This window comes from Xenia sp. Carnegie-2017, unplaced genomic scaffold (assembly GCF_021976095.1).
Source record: "Xenia sp. Carnegie-2017 unplaced genomic scaffold, XeniaSp_v1 HiC_scaffold_20, whole genome shotgun sequence".
Taxonomy (NCBI): domain Eukaryota; kingdom Metazoa; phylum Cnidaria; class Anthozoa; order Malacalcyonacea; family Xeniidae; genus Xenia; species Xenia sp. Carnegie-2017.
Genome location: NW_025813483.1, coordinates 3,983,945 through 4,004,986, shown reverse-complemented (window position 1 = coordinate 4,004,986; position 21,042 = coordinate 3,983,945). Strand labels below are relative to the sequence as shown.

At 33.5% G+C, this 21,042-nt stretch overlaps 4 protein-coding genes across 4 annotated transcripts in view; 2 read left to right on the top strand and 2 right to left on the bottom strand.

The window, feature by feature from the left end:
- LOC124441072 (cadherin-23-like) overlaps window positions 1-2,177 on the bottom strand; it is a 9,725-nt gene extending 7,548 nt beyond the window's left edge. The window contains exon 1 of the mRNA XM_046991502.1: window positions 2,035-2,177. The gene's annotated coding sequence lies outside the window, so the exon portion shown is untranslated. The remainder of the gene's footprint in view (window positions 1-2,034) is intronic.
- Window positions 1,043-11,090, top strand: LOC124441071 (fat-like cadherin-related tumor suppressor homolog). Its single transcript, XM_046991501.1, has 9 exons — window positions 1,043-1,178; window positions 3,972-4,154; window positions 4,847-6,306; window positions 6,808-7,042; window positions 7,478-7,780; window positions 8,154-8,450; window positions 9,167-10,108; window positions 10,856-11,042; window positions 11,087-11,090. The coding sequence occupies exons 1-9, from the start codon at window positions 1,043-1,045 to the stop codon at window positions 11,088-11,090; spliced, it is 3,747 nt and encodes a 1,248-aa protein (XP_046847457.1).
- LOC124441091 lies at window positions 11,062-17,761 on the top strand. Its single transcript, XM_046991524.1, has 7 exons — window positions 11,062-11,476; window positions 11,825-12,237; window positions 13,034-13,141; window positions 13,499-13,678; window positions 14,507-14,588; window positions 14,709-15,268; window positions 16,120-17,761. The coding sequence occupies exons 1-7, from the start codon at window positions 11,104-11,106 to the stop codon at window positions 16,273-16,275; spliced, it is 1,872 nt and encodes a 623-aa protein (XP_046847480.1). The 5' UTR covers window positions 11,062-11,103; the 3' UTR covers window positions 16,276-17,761.
- Window positions 17,042-21,042, bottom strand: LOC124441095 (zinc metalloproteinase nas-4-like). Its single transcript, XM_046991527.1, has 8 exons — window positions 20,879-21,042; window positions 19,756-19,950; window positions 19,404-19,530; window positions 19,226-19,335; window positions 18,781-18,864; window positions 18,316-18,449; window positions 17,538-17,611; window positions 17,042-17,438 (listed from the first exon to the last, which is right to left on the bottom strand). Exons 1-8 carry the CDS (start codon window positions 20,967-20,969, stop codon window positions 17,414-17,416), a joined length of 840 nt encoding a protein of 279 aa, XP_046847483.1. The 5' UTR covers window positions 20,970-21,042; the 3' UTR covers window positions 17,042-17,413.

Sequence of the window (21,042 nt, the reverse complement as noted above, 5' to 3'; positions counted from 1 at the left end):
TTATTTAAGTCTTCCAAGCATTTGTCCATCGTGTATGATCGTGTATCAACAAAACAATGTCAATATCTATTAAATAATGCATGATTAGTTTGAGTTAAGTGTTCTTTTACGTCTCATGTGATTTTTTCTTTGAAAATATGAAAATTACATCTCTGCCAAAAACATTTGTTAATTTATTCAAAATTGAAATTTGTCCACGGTAATTTTCTCAGTAAACATTAATCTTATGGAAAATTTTTACCTCTCAAAGTAATTCCTCCAAGCACTCTTTCTCTTGCTGTTTTTTCAAAAAATATTTTTACCATTTTTAACAAGGGTAATTTTCCAATACCTCTCTTCTCGCGAACAACTATAACAAAACTTTAACGGCTTTCGGCAGTTTCCAGTATTTTGAGCAAAGAGAGTTTAACCACGGATTACTGATATACAATATAGTAGATTAAATAAAAGTGCATTGAAAATAATCAGATTTACGTATGAATTTCCGAGTGGAATTCCTCAACGACATGGTAGCTGCATTGAGTGATTTTCATAACGCAACTTTAAATTTCCCATAAACGACCAATTTCAGGAATAATAGACGAGGTCATTTACTTCCCTACCTCAGCGAGATTATCGCCTCTGGATTCAGGTTTCTAGTTGTTATAACTAAAAATGCTCATATTAAATGATAATAACACAAAAATTTTAGAAATTTTTTTCATTATGGTACACATCCGTATTATAGATTTAAGACGCAATAAGCAGTATGTTTATTAAAAACGAAGTCACTGCTGGAGATTTTTTGTTTTACCACTGTGACTTTACCAAAAACGCATTTTAAAATGCATCAAAACAACTTTTCTAACAAATTAAACGAGAAATTAAGACGTGTATTAAACTAAACAGAATGTATTCTGTAATTCAAGATAATGCAAAGTTCACAAGGTCAGTGAGATCATATATCGCTTTTATTGTACTTAACCATTCATTTCCTCAAGGCCAAAACTTTCTCTAAAGCCTAAAGACGACATTATTTTGAAGAGTTTTGAATCTTCATATAATGCTGTCGATATCACTTGCATTATCCGTTTCGTTTTTGGCGTTCTGCGTGTCTTCGGCTCTGGGGGAAAAAGATGTCAAACTATACAAGCGTTCAGCGAAAAAAACCGGGCTTTCCAAATCATGTCAAGCCACAGGTAGGCTTTCAAAATGTTGAATATAAACATCATTTTCGGGACTAGAAATCAAATATTTGAAAGAATGAAAAACTTGATGTAAAATTTTCGTTGTGTGAAATACATAAATTAGTTAAAATTACATCACAGTCAACATAATTTTCGTCGTGCGCAAAGCCCGGAATAAAAAGATAAAGGAATTTGCTTTGAATGTAAAATTTAGATCTAATTGATTGTAGACAGATGCGTCCTTTTAGGGTAACGTTGCGTGAAATCGTCAGCGAGTTAATTTTTGATGAAAGAAATGTATAGACAAATTTTTGGCTGTTATTTTGGTTGTTATAATAGAGAATCGAAGATAGCTTAGATAAGGTCAAGTTAATTTATTCGATCATGAGAAACTTAGAACAAGAAGCTCCAACGCAGCTTTTTGCATTTCTTACCATAAAACTTAGTAGTAAACAACCATTATTTTACTTGCTTTCTTTACGATCTTCATTTCAAATCACTTCAGCTGTAATCTTAATTATTACAATTTAATATTATTCATGGGAATGATTTTATTGCATAAATTATAAAGGTCGGCCGTCAGTGAGAACTGTAGAGCTAACACCATCACCAAAAATGCGATTAAAGATGGCTCAAAGTCCGTAGGCTTAGATCGTCGTTTCATATTCATGCATATCTTAGCGTACACTTACATGAAGTGGAGTGAAACTTTGCCAATCGCTGGCCATGGATTTCGTAGTTCAACGGCAGATATTATAACTTGGTTACCAGAACGAACGGTTTATTTATAACCCTGAACCACCGTCAGCCAAATGATTCACTAATGTATATGTAATAATAATGACTTAGGAAATCAATCTGTACTCACCATATGCATATATACATGTTCACCAAAAAATTCTTTTAGTTCCCCTGCTTTCTTTTCATTTAAATATTTGGAAATAACAGAAAATCTTAGCTCTCAGTAGATCAGCACTGCCATTACATAATCCTCACTTAAGGCATAACAGTAAAATGTTATCTGAGACTCCAACTGTGACCTAACACGTAATGAAGCAACGATGTTAATATATGGTGTTAAATCATGACACGCTGTTATTGTTATTTCAACGTCTTTACTGGTAAAATCAACTGGTGTTTGTTAATAAAACAACTATCCAGTCGTTATTACAAGCGTCGGCATACAACTATTGCATTGAACTACTTATTTCTTGGAAGAGGGGTCGCTTTATGTAATTTTTTACAGAACGTTTCGTCATGTGTGTGGTTATCCTGAGTGTTATTTCAATTTGCAATTTTACAGACCTTAATGGGGATTTTTTCAAGGGTTGTAAAAAATGCGACTTTTCAATTCGATGACAACTTTCGAGCATACTCTCCATGATTGCGTCCATATAATCTTGCAAAAAAAAACATAAAAAGAACTCACTGTGAAAGTGGTGGGGACAGTGGCGTAACTAGAACGTTAATTGGGGGGGGTGCATGTTCATATATTCCCTTGTGCCCTACTGATTTCTTTTGAAGGTAATTTGAATTGCAAAAAAATCAGTAGGGCACAACTGAATATATGAATATACACCCCCCCCCCAATTACCGTTCTAGTTACGCCTCTGGGTGGGGATCTAGTGTAAGTTTTGTTTATAAATTACTAAAGAATATTGAAAGCAAAATCTTCCCAATAGGATTTGCTCTAATGTCTTTTAAAATGGAAATATGTTTTCAATAATTAATTCTGACCTACCTTGGATCTTCTACTGCGCTGTGAATCAAGTTAGACTAATTTTATTCTTTATCAACAATTTCTTTCACATTTGTTTCTACTAAAGTGTGAAATGAGACAATTTTTAAGATTATTATTTTGATTCGTTTACGCTTTGAGACGTCAACCGACTTACGCCAGAGATGTCTATTTGTCATGAAAGTCATAATTCAGATCGCGTCAAACCAATAGTCAAAAAATCATGGTTTTGCCATTGAAATGTTAGTCTTAGTTAAATCTTAACATTAATTGATCTTTGAATTATAGTGGATATACGGTTTTCAGTGCCCAATTTTGGAATTTTACTGTCCTTTTTCAGTTTTCAAATGTTATGTCACTTGAAAGATACGATTTAGACTGTAAAAAATAACGACATCTTTTCAATATGTTCCTTAATCGGCAAGGACTTGCAGAATACTGTGATAATGCATGGTTTTCCAAGTCATCATCTTCTAAGTTGTAAAACAATGTACTAAAACTAGACCTTTATGATATTTTAGATTGGTCAACGTGTTCCAAGTCATCACCTTCTAAGTTGTAAAACAATGTACTAAAACTAGACCTTTATGATATTTTAGATTGGTCAACGTGTTCCAAGTCATCACCTTCTAAGTTGTAAAACAATGTACTAAAACTAGACCTTTATGATATTTTAGATTGGTCAACGTGTTCCAAGTCATCACCTTCTAAGTTGTAAAACAATGTACTAAAACTAGACCTTTATGATATTTTAGATTGGTCAACGTGTTCCAAGTCATCACCTTCTAAGTTGTAAAACAATGTACTAAAACTAGACCTTTTTGACAATTTAGATTGGTCAACGTGTTCCAAGTCATCACCTTCTAAGTTGTAAAACAATGTACTAAAACTAGACCTTTTTGACAATTTAGATTGGTCAACGTGTTCCAAGTCATCACCTTCTAAGTTGTAAAACAATGTACTAAAACTAGACCTTTATGACATTTTAGATTGGTCAACGTGTTCCAAGTCATCACCTTCTAAGTTGTAAAACAATGTACTAAAACTAGACCTTTATGACATTTTAGATTGGTCAACGTGGAGCAGCTGTATGTTTTGTGATTTTTCTTCTGTAAGTAAACGAACACGAAAGGACGGTAAATGTTCAACGATTACAGAGACACGTCCTTGTAAAACTGGAGAATGTGAGCACAACTGTCATGAAGACAGTAAAACATGCAGTTGTCATTCTGGTTACGATTTAATTAATGGTAAGAATTTTATAAATCTTTTCTCACAGCAGTTATAACCCAATTTCTTAAAAACTTGCTGAACGAGTCTCAGTTCTCTGACTTTGAATTTCGTGGTTAGCTGCATGCTGCAACAGCACAGAGGGTGAAAGTTTGTATTCAAGTACTTAGCTTTCGTCCGCGGCAAAGTTTACCTAAACTCACAATGACATTTAACCACAGCAAGCAGTAAATATTTGCATGTTGTAATCACGTTGTACTAAATGAATGCTGATGGGATTTAGACTTAAATTTGCAAATGGCTAAATAAGAGCAAAGCTATCGAGAATAAGAAATACTTTTTTTCAAAAAACGCTAGAAAAGGACGTTCTGGGTGTTATTATTGATAAGATCGTAAGCTATGTAGAAGCACAAGGCATCTCTGTAATCTTAAAATGTACAAACGGGTTTTGTCTATCGTTCTTCTATACTGCATTTCTTTATTAATACACTGGCTGCAGAATTTTTAAAACATTGAAATAGACATTCCACTAGTCTAATTGTCTTCAATGTTTTTTTAACTAAACTACAAGATCAACTGTAGACTATGATGATATTTCATAACACAGTCCTAGTTTCGCTTTTCGATTCAGGGAGACCCAACCACCAGTTTATTTGTTTTGTAATGATTTACCACTACCTTGTGAGGAACAAAATAATCTTTTATGTTGTAGGTAAGAATTGTGAAAACATCAACGAATGTCGAACAAAAGGTGGTCGAGGTCCTTGCAGCCAATACTGTCAGGATGAACCTGGTTCTTACAAATGTTTTTGCAAAAAAGGTTACCGTTTGAAATATTCAACCAAATGCGAATTACTTGATTGTGGGAAGCCGCAATTTTCAAACTGTCCCCCAGTTACACAGCCCACTGCAGAAGAAGATCACCTCAATATATGCAGCAAAGTGAACGTGTCATGTTTAAATGGCACTAAATACAATGCCGAGTGCTTTTTATCCTGTCCTAAGTACTATAAACTTGCTTTAAAGCGGCGAACAATAAAATGGTCAGATTACTCCAGATTTGAATTTCCTAATGCAAGCAGCAAAATCATTTGCCACCATCTAACACCAAGTATAGGTAAGTGGCATTCCCGAATAGACGACTATTACTGCAGGCGTAGCAATGATCCACCAATGGAAATCAAGCTTGTCGGCACAAGTGTCAAAGAAAAACTTCCACCGGGGAGTGTGGTTGGGAAACTAAGTACGAGAGATGAACAGCTCGACCAAGACATGATCTATTCTGTGCGGAACAGTTCTTATTTTAGATGTAATGGTTCCATTCTTGTTACCATGGTAACACTCTTATGGGAGGCAAGTCAGTACAACTCGTATGCGGTTTTCATCCGAGTGCAAGACAACGGTATGCCATCGATGTGGCGGGAAAAGAAGTTTTTAATTTACGTTGAAAACGTCAACGATGTCCCACGTGATATTGAGATTTCTAGGAATTGGGTTTACGAGAATGCCACGCGTGGGGCAACTGTGGGAGTTTTGAGTGCTATTGACGACGATTTAGGAAATTATAGAACGTCAAACTTTTCATGGAAATTATTGAAAGATAAGACAGATAGTTTTAATATCAGTGGAAGCAATGTCATAGTAGGAAGAAAATTGAATTATGATGTCGCAAAACTGTTTTACATAAAGGTTTCTTGTTCAGATGGTTTTTCATCGACTGTTCAAAATATCCCCATTTATGTTATAGAAAGACCAACATTAACTTTAACTGGATCTCATATAGCAGAGAATTCGGAAAGGGGAACCGTTGTTACAATGATTAAAGTTGAATCTGAAGGTGACAGAGATATGAAAGTAATGATAACAGAATCAACTCCTAATGCAACGCATAAACTTAAACTAAATCCCGATCCAAGATGCGTACGTCACATCAAAATCATTAAATACAAAACGACATGCTATGCAAACATTACGGTCAGTGGTCAATTGGATTACGAGGTCGCGAATGGTTACTTATTACAGATTTACGTCACAGATGGCGTCCTCAGTAATTTTGCAAAATGGAATATAAGCGTGTTGAACATGAATGAAAAGCCAACGGAACTAGAAATAAATGGTTTACAAGAAATAGCAGAGAATACGATAGGTGGGACTGATATTGGGTTTTTAATGGTGAGTGTAATCATTGCTGAGCTTTTTAATCTACGTATGACAAGCCAGTTCATCTTGATAAAAACTTAGCAAATGAAGTTAATGTAAAATTTGTCATATGGTTATGGGCATTGCACGAGACCTTTGTCAGTACACGAGACCTACGGCAGTATATGAGACCACAGCAGTACACGTGACTTACATTAGTACTTGAGACCTATGGAAGTACACGTGACCTACGTCAGTTCACAAAACCTAGGGCAGTACATGTGGCATAAGGGGCAGTATACATGAACTACAGCAGTTCACGTGATAGTACCACTAATCTACAGATAGACATAACTTTACAGATTTTAGAGGCTTAAAAGGTTCATCCCGATAGAATTTTAAACATGAAATTTACTTTTGTTTCCCACTGTAGAAAATTGATATAAACTTATGACCTAAAAAACCCACTTAAGGAAGTAATGTGTTTTTATTTTTTTGAAACTTACCAAGAAAGTTAATAAAAATGTTTTTCAGATTTCGGATCCAGACAACAAGAACAAAATAACTCAAACACATTTCTGTAGGATCACCAACAACGGCAGCGATGGGAAATATTTTCATATCGAAAGTCCACGAAATTCTCTACAGATAAAGAAAAATAAATTTTTAAATTATGAAGCACAACAATCGTACAAGATCGTGATAAAATGTGAAGATAGCGGATTTCCACCATTGAGTATAACTCGTGAATTTACTATCAATGTTACAGGTACGATAATTATTTTAGGATGATATATTTCAACATACGGGAACTGATGAATATTTTATAAGATGGATGCTGACATGATTCACGAATCCCTGCATTGTCCTAGCAAACCCCCTCCGACCTTATACTCTTTGAATTACTAGATTATTATTAGTTTCTTTGAAAATTAATTCCATTCATTGTTTCTAATTATTTAACAAAAAAATATTTGCATTATATGAGAAAAACACGAGCTACCTTTGCTACTGGGCTTGTTTGAAAATTCTTGTATAATCAAAAGTACCATCACAGTTGGATACTTAAGGCAATCCTTTCTTCTCTTGTCATAATAACATAAGCTTTAATTTAGCTGAATACCCCAAAAAATCCACAGTCATGCACATGTAAAAATTTAAAAGCAACAAGAGTAACTATAAAAGCATTTTCCCTTCATTATAGACATGGATGAACCCATTGAGAATCTCACTCTTTCAAATAACAGAGTTTTGGAGAATTCAGATGTTGGTGCAGTTATAGGAATCTTAGCCGCCCATGATCCCGACGCACACGACGATACATCAATAGCATTCGCTATAATTCACCCTACGTATTCACCATTTTTCCTTAGAGGAAAAAACAATGAAATTTTGGTCGTCAACGGATCTTTGAATTATGAAGAAAACTCTGATTACGTCATTACAATAGGAGTGACCGATTCTCAAGATAGATATTTTCAAGCACCTTTTGTCATCCACATTGTTGGTAGGTCATGGGATTATTTTGTTAATTCTTCATGTAAGACACGGCATTCTGATGATTTTTATAAGTACTTGACCATGATGATAAGGGCAAGCATTTAAAATTATAGGTTGTAAATTGTTCATTTTGTTGTCTTTCAGAAATTCTTATCAAAATTTGTTTTAACGTGTCCAGAAAGAAATCAATGAAACACGTGAAAGTTTTTTGTTAAATGAAACCATGAAATATAATTAACCCAAATTTAATAATGGATAAAAAATCATCCATAATTACAGAGTTAATAATTATTGGTAGAATCGAATTTTTTAAATCATTTATAAAGACTACAATTTATCCCTGAATGTCAAAGCTAAAAAATTTCTGTTTTCATACTCAGATGTGCCAGAAACGCCAACAGACATTATTATGGACAGACATTTCATGAAAGAGAATTTAGAGACTGGTTCGCCCATCAGCAACATAACGATGATCGATGAAGACAGCAACACGATTACGACGTGTATTTTGGTAAAAGATGGCGATGGCAGGATCGCAGTGAATCGGACATATTTAGTCGCAGGAAACGTGAATACAGATTATGAAGAAGATGCAACACATATGATCGAAATTACGGTCAAATGTTGTGATCAAGACAAACTTTGCTTGACAAAAGATTTCAATATATCAATTCGAGGTATAAAAGTCAATTTTATTTTGCTGTAGGCGAAATTCGTAAAATTTGTTACTAATACTTTCTGTCACGTAGATTCGCGCATAGATTGGAGATTTCAAGTAAAATCAGTGAGCATTGTGCTTTTTGTAAATGAGTAATAAAGATGCAATTGACTACCTACGGTAACATGAAGGCATATTTAACAGCGCACATTTCTAGTTCATAAACATAGCTATTAATTTTAAACACAACGATTTTTATGATCCAGACATTTTTTGATCAACGACTTTAAAACAGTAAAACACGACTTGAAGGACGTCATCATGTCAATATATAAAATAATAACAATAAAATTCTTGCGCTGATTGGTCTACAGCTGAGTTTGGATTAGCCTGTTGAAATCAATCTAAGCTCAATCAAGTAAATCAATCAAAGAGAATTTGAAGATCAATCATGAATGCATGTTGTGAAAGAAATAAAAGATGTTTCTCGCGGCTTATGCAAACTTGGAGACGTACGTTTGTGAAAACTCCCGACCTTTTTTCTCAGGCTTGCACTGATCTGCTCTCGAGTTCTTCCATAGGTCTCCTCAGTTTGCGCAAGCCTGTGCAAACACAGTAAACATCTTTTATTTCTCAAATACTTAATTCTTCAAGTCTTCATTCAAATTTGTGAGAAACGAAAGTTGGCAGATGTATAAAAGACCAACTTCAAGAGAAGTTATATTTTATTTACAGATGTGAATGAACCACCAAAAGATATTATCATCACAAGCAACTTAAGAGTTCCAGAGGAGAAGAAAAACGTCACAATAGGTCAGATAACAACGGTAGATGCCGACATCAATCCACAATACAATTGTATTGTAATTTCCAGTATTAAGGAGGCATTGTCTATCGATAGCGATAACCAAACACTACGTTTGAAGAAAAAACTAAACTTTGAAAAAAATTCATTTGTCTTATTTGAAATCACGTGCACCAACAGAGACTCCATGCCGTACACTAAACAATTCACGTTGAACGTCACGGATGTAAATGAAACACCAAAATCGGGATGTTTGAAACACATCTTTGTTTCGAATAACCATTCGAATGGAAGTGTTCTAGCTAGTTTGAATGTTACAGATCCCGATAATGAATATCCAAAAGATATTTGTAAACCCAAGCAGCGTTTAACATATAGAGAAATCTCTGAAAGCCCGTTACCATTTGACATAATTGATGGATATTTAGTTAAAACAGGAGAACTTGAGAAAAACAGAACTTATGTTTTATGGATTTCCGTTTATGATGACGGAGTTTTGTTAAATTCATCTTCATCTTTGATCATGTCGGAAAGGAAAGAAATTAAGTTTAATTGTACCATAACTTGTCAAGACGCAAGTGACGAGATGATTACTTTATCATCAAATGAAATCAAAGAAGGAGCGCTCAATTTTACCACCGTCGGATATTTATACATGGGACATACGCATGCGCTCAACACAACATTCAAGTTGATAAAGAACAAGTGTGATGCAAGTCCCTTCTATATAAATACCAATCAGCTGAGGTTGCGTTTGCCATGGAAAAGGAAGATTTCATTTGAGGATACGCAGACTGTGCCGAAATATTTTCACATCAAAATACGAGAGAAAGGATCTCAACGAGAAGAAATGTTTATCATATTTGTGAAAGGTAAAACTGAAGCATGCCCATACGTTACATTAACGCTTTTACACACCAACATCTTTATAACATCAAGCTTTAATCTTTAAAACATCTACACATTACATTGATACATTTCCAAACATCAATATTTTCACGTGCTACATTAACATGTTCACACGTCATGGGAGCATTTAGCGTTAATCTTAACAACTTTTATCTTCATAACATGTTCACACGTTACACCAACATTTTTACACGTAACACCAAAATCGTCACACGTTACACCAACAGTTTTACACGTAAACCAACATCTTCACACGTTACATTAACTTCTACACACGTTCATACCTTATACAGCTCAAAAATTGGAGATTTCATTTTACAGTAGTAATGAGTATTCCTCGTTTTTTCTTTCTAACGTTTTACTTTATAACTAAATACTTTACTTCATTCTTATACTGAAGATGACTTAATATAAGTCGATCGAAACATGTTTAAAATAAGAAGTTTTGTCGTTTATTTTAAATGCTTAAGTTTTCAATAGCATTGTAACTTTTTATAATGTACCTGCTTTAAAATCTTCAAAATTTGTAACAACATTTACACATTACATTGACATGTTAACATTTATATCTTTTACACAGTTCAAGGACACTCGGGCACTATATATTTATTCAATACCACCAAAACACTTCACCAACATCTTTACATCGGAGTTTACGTGATTATCATTCGTATTATATCTGTAAATCTATGTATTCTCGTTATTTTAAGAGAATAAAGACAAAAGATATGGCATATGTCCAACAAAAGTAGAAATTGAAATATCAAAGACTATCAACAGACGCTTTAAGCTTGTCGCCATTCAAAATATCAATGGATCACTAGAGAAATGTAACAACAATAGCAACAATAGTCGCACGTTATCCTACCAATGTACAACAAAACTCAACTTAAAAAAGCTCAAAGATTTTGGCGAGGTTTCACTAAATCATACAATCACAGTTGACAAAGATTTGTTCATGACTATAAACATCAAAACAGAGAAGCAACTAAATGTAAAGGATTATGCTTTCATTGATATCATCTGCTCCGAGCCAAAGAGATTTATTTCATACGTGAAAGGATCCGTCAGAGTGTCTTGCATTCAACGCCAACAATGTGAAATGCATCGTCTTAAAACAGAGGAGAGTCTGTGTGTGGAGAAAGCTTGCCCAGAGGACAGCATTTGTTCAAAGCTTGAGAATGCTGAAAAAAGATGCGTGCCTAACGAAATGCAACTATATATAGTTGTGTTATCAATGAAAGAGAATTCCAGAAAGCTTTGTAAGCTGAAGCGCTGTCTTCAACAAATCCTCGATGATACCAAATCAGAATGTTTATCAACGTGGAGAGGTAAGTTGTTTTAATAAGGCATTTCTTTTGTAATCCGAACTCATTTTATTTGTTCCTACCTGCACACAGCCAAATGTTACGCAACTTGATTAAATTTGATTATTTAAACAACATGATGAGTTTCATTTTTTTACTCAGTTTGTTTACACGTTGTTGTATTGTAATCAGGTATTGTAAAGAGATAATCATTGTCTTCAATCTTCTATTAAATGAACCACGAGTTATACAACACAGTTCTAGATTCTTTCTTATCTTAATATCATAAATAGTGATATCAAGTTATCTTAGCCTCTTCGAATTCTTAAAATGATTCATAATGTGATTCAAATTTTCAACGATTTTCTATAGCTGAACGTCGTGAAAAACGCGAAGTGCGTACCCGTATGTACCTAAATATCCTAAGCACAACCAAGATTAAAGATGAGAATGTCTTACTTAAAGCAGCCATTTGGGAAAAGGACGTAAACAACAAACTTATATTAGTTTCACCAGACCGTCTTCCAAAGTTCCCGGATACTGATGACGTCAAGCTCATAACACCGAAAGAATGTGACCTTTTGAAAAACTTTGATATAAAATGTCCTAGCAGCAATTTGACAAATAGCTCCATGGGGAAAAGATCAAAAATCTCATTGCATTCAATAAAAATCAGAGTAATAGTTGGATTGGTTTGTTCCATACTACTTGTTAGTATTGTGATTGCTGTCTTCTACTGCCTTTATAAGCGACGTGTGTTTAAACAACGTATACAAAAGAAAAAGGTATGGACAAGAAATTTCCATGATTTATATATTTATATAAAGATTACAATTACATCAATTACATAAAAATCAATACGATTGAAATGAAGTCAACTGTATATTAATTTTACAGCTAAATAATTGAATAAATGTGTAATTTATCTATAATGCAGTAAAACGCTCATTGATATAAAATTTTTAATAAACAAGCTTTCGATTGTCTGTCTACAGCCTTCGACGGGTTAAAAATTTTATATCAGTGAGCGTTTTACTGCATTATGTATAATCCTGATTTCGGATTACGCATTTTTCTATGTGTAATTTATCATTTATATAATTTATTAATCATTTTATTCATTTTTAATAATTACTAATTATATCATATGATTAATTGATTATTTTTAATTTATATAGTTGTTATCTGGTTCATACAAATACGGCTAGCATAACGTTTACTCCTCACTTGACTATGACGATGACTACCGCTTAGGTTGTCAAAACTTCAGTCAACATCAACAACAAAAACAGTCTTTCTCAGGACTCTACTAACCTGGACGATCTTCATCCACAAACATGTAACGATAATCCTGGGTTTAAATCACTTACTTTGTTAATTTATATAACTATAGTTGTATATCCACTGTAAAAACTGATTGGTTAAAATAGACATAAAAATTGGTTACCTCAGATGCATTTAACCACTTTAACCAATATTTTTATGTTTACTTTAATCAATCATATGGTTTAAACAATCAGTTTTTACAGTGTCTGGTTTTCTCCAATTTAAACAACTAACTTTTATTGAAACTTGATTTAGGTGAATCAAAATCAATCTGCGCACCACTTCTCTAATGCAGGATTTGATGGCTTACCACTGAACCAGTTTCCTGTTATTGTACAAGAATCAACCACAGATGATATGACGGTAAAGATAGAAGACCTTAACTTTTATTTTAATGCCTGAATTTCGTATATAAGTAAGGAAAATAAGGCCTAACTACTGTTAATTCAAACTAATTTTTATTCAACTGAGTTAACTACGTGGATAAATCAAACTCTAACAGGAAAAACACAACTGTTAACAACAAAATGTTTTGTTGAAAAGTGATTAAGGGATTTATATAACCACCTCCAGATCTCTGCGAGCTATTAGAAGCAATAATCTTGCATACTGATTATTTTCAATATATAACTAATTCAAACAGAAATTTTTCTCAAAGTGCATGTACTCAACCATACAGACCAACGAAAGAACAACTTCTCTTCACTTTATTTGATATAGACGAAGGATTGCAGTGTTAACAATCCACTCAACAATAATACAGTTGATGTTGAGAAAATTAAAAACGAAGGAGATGACAGCCATTTGTATCAAGAAACACAAAACAATCCTTCATTCGGAAAATATGAAACACCAGATTTTTCCGAGACCAAAAATCAAGAAAAGTTTACAACCCCACAGGTAGAGGTTGCACAAAATGTTAAGCAAATATTGAACTTTACAGTTTAAAGTTAGACATAACACAAACGATCAACATCGTAGTTGGTGCATATGGTGTGATCAATTTAGTCAATGTAGAAGAAATTTTTTGTTTGTTAAGCTTTTGAATTGACATAAGTTGACAGTGTTGTAGACAATATGCTACAGCATAATTTACTCTTAAAAATGTTACCAAGGAAAAAGTTCACATATGGTTGTTTACAAATTGTTGTTTACACTTAGCTGTTTACAAATAGTTGTTTACACATAGCTGTTTACACATAGTTGTTTACACATAGTTGTTTACAAATAGTTTTTTACACATAGTTGTTTACACATAGTTGTTTGCACATTCTCGAAAAGAGACTTGCACGCTCACTAGAAATTTCCGACTGCATGTCGTGTAACAGTATAGTTAGCAAAAATTTGTCAAGTTGTCGAATGGTTTCTGTCATAATTTCTAATCTCCGGAAGTTAATCTGTATTTTATTTGGTTCAGGAGTAGGTAATTCTTTACTATAAGATACTTTTTAAAAAATATGGTGGCCAGTTAAATCATTCACCTAAACGGTATCCATGTAAACATGTGCGTTCACTGAGACAGAGTAACAATTTGAAATAATCTGTTCAAAGAAAGTAAAACATCTCGTCTTATAATGTTGTTCAATATATTTTTCTCAAACCAGACAACGTTTTATTTACACGAGTTTTAACTCAAAAACACACTTTCCAATATTAGCTGACAGATTTTATTGCCATATTTAAAACAAACGTTTACAATATTTAAAACACGTGTTTGCTTTATTTTAGGTTGTTTCTAATCCATTTTATGAAGCAAATGATATCATACAAGTCCGAAATACTAATGAATATATGAATGCAAGCGATACAAGTATGTAACCAGAAATAGAATCTATGTATATTAAATCAATAGGATTTACTATTTAAACGAAAATTCGTTTAAATTGACCTACTAATGGTAATCAAATGCATGCATGCTGTTTTATTTTAGACTTTCGTTATTCAAATAAAAATGGAACAAGAAATGATGGTTATTATGAAACCATTTCAAACCAAAAGAAGAGATGGCTTAATTTTTCCAAGTATAAGAACTCAAAGAAGAATAAAAACATTCACAAGAACACAAACCGACAAAAAACAGAGAGCGATGTTGGTTCAAAAGATAATGGAAGGTCTAACGACGCCAGGTATGAATCACTACCTTTACCAAATAAAAGACAAATTAATGAATGGAAAATGAGGATACAACAGGGGATACTGAATGATAGCTTTAAACCACAAGAGACAATTAAAGGATCAACGCAGACTCTCAGATCAAATTTATTGAACCCACGGGAAAGGTCAAAACAAGATGAGCAAGCTAACAAATACCCATTTTACGAGGAGGTAGCACCACCTGTGAAGAATCGTAAAGATTCAAAGAAATCGCATAGTGCAAATGACAGTGAGTCTTCATCTCCTTATTACCATGAACTTGAACAAACAAAAATTGAAAGTGATCAAAAGGACAAGACAATCGATGATGGCCCTGAATACTTTGTGCTGGAAAAGGTTTGATGAGACATCCTTTGATATTTTTTAGTAAGAACATCTTGTTAAGGCTTTCTTTTCCGATAACAACAACAAGATTTTTACTGAAGTTATCTTGAAGAAAGGATAAGAAAAAATAAATTCATGAACCATTATCTCTTTCAATGTACGCTTCATGATTTTGTACCTCTACACAGTTAATATTTCCATGCTCATTCAATTGATGAACAATGAATTAAACTATAGAAATAAATAATAATTTTCATGAAAAATCGACATTGTATGGGAAAACCGTCTGGGGAGGCTTGGCCATTGTCTGCAAGCATTGAAAGTTAAAGTAACTCGAAAGTCTCGCGATTTTACAGTTTTCTTCTTTCTTGCTTCAAGCAAAAGTGATTTACGATACAATTGACAAATAAAACCTCAGAATACTCTTTACATTTCAACTTAAATAGTTCAAATACCCACGCATTTAATGCAAGCACGCGTTCACTGATCAAAATACGGGAATGTTTAAAACCATGAAAGTCTAGTTTTCACTAGTGACATAAACACAAGCAAAAAAAACAAAGCAAAGCATATTCTCCAGTGGTTAGAGGAAACAAAAGAAAAGAGATCTTCTTTTCAATTTGTTTTTGTTTTACCTTATGTTTATGTCAAGTTGCTGTTCTTATGCTTATGCTGATGCTTGTGTCAGTCACTTCATTGTCTTCTTTTGTACTTTCTTTTCTTTTTATTTCTCCTTTTGCTTATGTCGAGAGTGAAAACTACGCTTAAATGGCTTACCTCTTTCAAAAACAGACGCCTGGACTTATTCATCTATCTTTGAAATAGATCTATGTGATTTTAAACGATACTTTTTCTATCTACAGATTGATTCTACGAGCAAAGTCAGCAAATATTATCAATCGCTGCACAGAGAACTAGAAGGGCCACTTCCCGCGTATGAACCGTACAGACCACCTGAGGCATCGGACAAGTCGGAATCAGGCGATCAGGTAGAGAACAATAATGACGTGAAGACATAGAGTGTGAAACACCGATATTTTCTGTTTCTATCATTATCTTTGGCATTGAAGAATTGATTGCTCTATACTGGGTGTATAAAATAACTCCGATCCTTTAAAATCACTTGAGAACAGTATGGTGAATATAGATGAGAGCCACTCATTGGAGCCTATCCATTGAATTTTTTGGTGACCCGCATATTTTAGTACGCATGTGATTACCATAGCGGCAGCCAATCAATTGCTTTTTTTTGACCAATACGAAAAATTAAATGGCAAACGGCAGCCATTAATCTTATTAAATATACAGCAGCCAGTTGCACACAACTCTAATTGCGACTCGATGTATAGTCCCTGTATTGCGACTCGAGTTTAGAATTTCCATGATTCTGCAGAAATTAATCCCCAAAGAAATCATTTTCATTCTTGAGATTTGCAAAGTGTGGTAGCCGCAGTTAAGTCATATGTTTTGTGAGTAAACTGTGCGAGTTTCATTGTCAAAATTTAGCGCAATAAATGCTCGTATTTCTGCATTCAGTTAAAGAATTTGTGAGCGAAATGATTGTTAAACTACCTTGTAGAATATTCACTGCGTTGTTTTAATTTACTCAACGTAGGAAAGAAGAACGTACTTTTCAATCCCACGAGTATAAAAAGTGTCCCTAGCATTGTACCATGATAACTGCCGTGGCTGTTTTGCGATTTATAAGATTGCTGTTTTTTTATACATCCTATAGAAATAGCTGGTTTTATGAAGTTGTGTTTGAATAAGATGATACTCCGACTGTTACTTAGCATTTTTACGTTTATAATTCATAATTTTTTACATTTTAGCATAGTTTTCAATGTTTTTTAAGCGACGATATTCATACCATAAACCAACGTAGTTATCAATCAATGTATTTTTTCTTCATGCACGTTTTAAAAATAAACAATTTAAGTGAGAAAGCTAGATGAAATCAAACTTTTCGATGCTGTAAACTTCCGACCAAAAGCCTAAAAATAACCTTTCTTCAGCAGTTTTTAAATGTTTCATACAAGGAGTTGATGATTTACGTATATGAGCCTGGTATCTTATGGTCAGAGGCTTACAGTATCTTATTCATTGGCTATATATTTAATTGATATTGTCAAGATAACAATGTAGTGATGTCGCTTGTTATAGTATCCATCTTTTTCCGCGCCTAGAATAATCACCATTAATTTCGTAATTAATTTTATAAAAACGATAAGAAAAATAATTAAAATTATTTATAATTATTTATGTAAGAAGTGAGTTATACCTTCTACAGTTGTAACGATCATTCACTTGCTCTCTGTCAGAAACGCTAATATACTGATTCAATATCAAAGGGTTCTGTCAAAAAATAAGCGCAGTATTTTTAAACACATGTAGTTTTTGACGCGTAGCTATAGAAGATTAAATTACATACAGTGTGATTCAATAACAAAGTGCATAATAAAACTCAAGTTTAATAAGAAATAAATTTCTTGACTTTGCGACAAATTTTGCTATAAACTACAGCGTTAAAAAGCAGCGTGTTCCCCAATGTACGTCACGTCGGTGAACTAGATCCAGTCCCAGCACCTCACGGTCAAACACGGAGAAAACCAACTTTGAGGCTCAAAAAGTAAAGGAAGATCGAATTTTCGTCTTATAAAATATATTGCAAATGTTCTTAAAATAGTCAACTCTATCTAAATAGATAATTTCCCTGAGGGTGATATAGGCACTTTAACTTGATGAGGAGGGGAGAGGGTCGCATATTCTTATATTTAACATAGAGCAGTAATCATAAGTTGTTTCGAGCTGTACATTTTCCCATTTAATACAAGGATAGATTTTCAACGTTGATTAAGGAATTGATGAAATTTAATTTACAAAATATGCAGTGCGTAGCCAGCCCGCAAGTTTTGGTCCTGCTATGTAAATTTTATATCATTAACATTATTCATTTCTTTATAAATCTGATGTTTTTACAGTGAGTGATCACAAAGCATTAACGTAGCAGGACACCAAATTCGCGTGCTGGCTACGAAACTGAAAATATGCAAGCGAACCCTTGGATCTAAGGACTGGATCGTGTCTTTTCCATTACGGCTGAACATTTTTGGTCCATAATGCATTAAGCTTTTAAGATCGTAGGGATGGCCAAGAGAATTTATCGGATATTTTTTGAATTCCGTTTCGTAGCCTAAATTAGAGCAAATTGTTTATAGATGTTATAGTGGAAGCAGAAAAATTTCTCATATATGTATAGTATATAATACAACATATAATATATAATTAAATATTATGTAAATATGCCATATATATACATATATATATATAGGAAATTTATATGTGATGATTCTCCGTATAAAACAGTGCTCGATGCCCGAGAGCAGAGCGTAAATTTACCGGGATACAGGGATGAATTTGTAGTGTTCGTGATTTTTTTCACCATCACTACATATACATATATACATGATATACCTATATATGCCAGATATATACCTATTTATACATGATATACCTGTATATACCTGGTATTATATTATCCCAAAGAATTTTGACATGATCATCTCGATCAGGTCGTGAATGTTCATGGTAAAATCCAATAACGTGACCTTAAAAATATTGGTGAACAAAAGACCGCGTGAAAAAACGTTACACTAGGGCGTTTATTCGAGGTGGGCGCTTATTCGAGGTGGGCGCTTATTCAACGTCGATGGCCGTATTTGATGAATACGCTACAACTATTATGAAAAACTCAATACTTTATCGACTGCATTTGCAATGATTACTTTTGTAAAAACTGAATGATTTACAATTTTCATTATGAAATAAAATCTCGTATGTGTATAACATGATTTTCGTTTTCTCTTCCTCTCAGTTGTTTCACGTTGTCCAACTTTAAAAGCGATAATTCTTTCGAGACTCGCAGAGAATGAGATAAGTTTTGGGAGCAATTAACGTTGAAGACCTTACCAAGTTCATGAAGAATGATGAGTCGCCAAAAACATCCGGGAGCTAGGTTAACCAAGTGAGGAGACGGAACAGGTCTTCTTGGTCTTTTATAACCAACTTTGGTGTAACACCTTGTAATGAAAGAATAAAAATTTTATAAAATGGCAATAATTTCCATTGACATCATACACAAACAAACCCAAAGTTGTTTTTGGTGCGTATGTCTAAGTAAACCAATCCATGTTTAGATTTATCATAAGGAACGAAGGAGAGACAAGTCCCATTCTCCCATTCTCTCATTGAGCTTTCAATCAAACTTTTATAACCTATATAATCAACAAATGATTCCATCATAAGGAGGAATTCATTACTTGACAACAGCAATGAAAATTTTTTTTATAACTGGTTCCTAAAAACTTACATTCAAAATTTCATTTGTGTATTCGGGTAAAATAACAAAATAATAATTATATTTATTCAAATAAGCCATCACAAAAAGTTGATAATGTAATGAACAATATTCAACAGCACTAAGTATTAACACAACATACTTGAAAGAGCAGGATGAATGACGTATGGAATAATTCCGTTTGGCCAAATTGAACCCAGCGTCAAGCCCCGTCTCCTATTGGTCAGTTGTGTGGAAAAATCTGAACCAATCACAACCTTTCCGTTTACTCGAGGTTCTACCAATATATCTCCTTCGATGAGCTTTGATATAATAGTTTGCTTCAAATCGATGTTTTCTGAACAAAAACAATGTATCGAAATAAAACAAGCTGAAAATGAGAACAAGCTTGGTATCTATTGTCAGACTATCGTTTTAGTCTTTCCAAGTAAACTTTCACAACGACATTATCACTAGCAGGCCATTCAGCTAGCTTTTTGCCATTTTTGTCAGTTGTCATTAAATTAAAAATTGATCCTTTCCCGTGATATTTCGTCGCATAGCGTTGCGCTGTTCAGTCTAAATTTATATTTGTGATTTATTTAATAGTTATTTGCAAACTTAAAGTTTTGTACGAACTGATTGCTATGTGATGAGGAGCGAAAGACAACATGTGTACATTATTTGTATAACGTGTGCCGTGATTGGTCTATAGCTGAGTTTGCATTAGCCTGTGCAAACTGATCTGAGCTCAACAATTAAATCAATTAAAGAGAATTTGCAAATTAATCGTGAATTCATTTTAGAGGAAAAATTTAAAACATTTGTTTTAATTTTATCTTTTTCGCAGTTTTGCCATTCTTTAAAAAAAATAAAAGATGTTTTTCGTGACAACTCTCAAGCAGGATGTACAGTTTTCATCACTACAAGTAGTCCTTTATAGTTTTTTGTCGTGTGTATTTGCTAGTAAATGGAGCCAATGAACAATAAATCGCTGACAAAAGTTTGCTCAATAATTATAGCAATCATAATTTAAGTGAAAATCTTAATAACTTTTATTTTTAAGAGGAAAACTTTTTACTACAAATGTAACGCTATAGCAAATACGTGGAAGAGCAAAAAAGAAATTTCATAATGAAGTAAAAGCAAATCGAGAGAATTCCGGGGTTGTATTAAATTGTAAAAATTACCCTTGACAATTCCTTGGCGCGTTGTGCGAGGAATATAGCACTACTATTGTTCTTCATTGTAAAACTGCGCATGACCATAATGAAACAATAACATACCTTCAGGAAAGCCATGAAATTCAGTTGCAAGTTTTCCATCACAAAGTATGATAAAACACAAAGTCAGAAGAATTGCTGTCGAGTATTTCATTGTATACAATCTAGTAAAGGTTTATCAGTAGAAGTGTCTGCTTTCGGTGTCCTAACTGCCACTGATTGTGGAT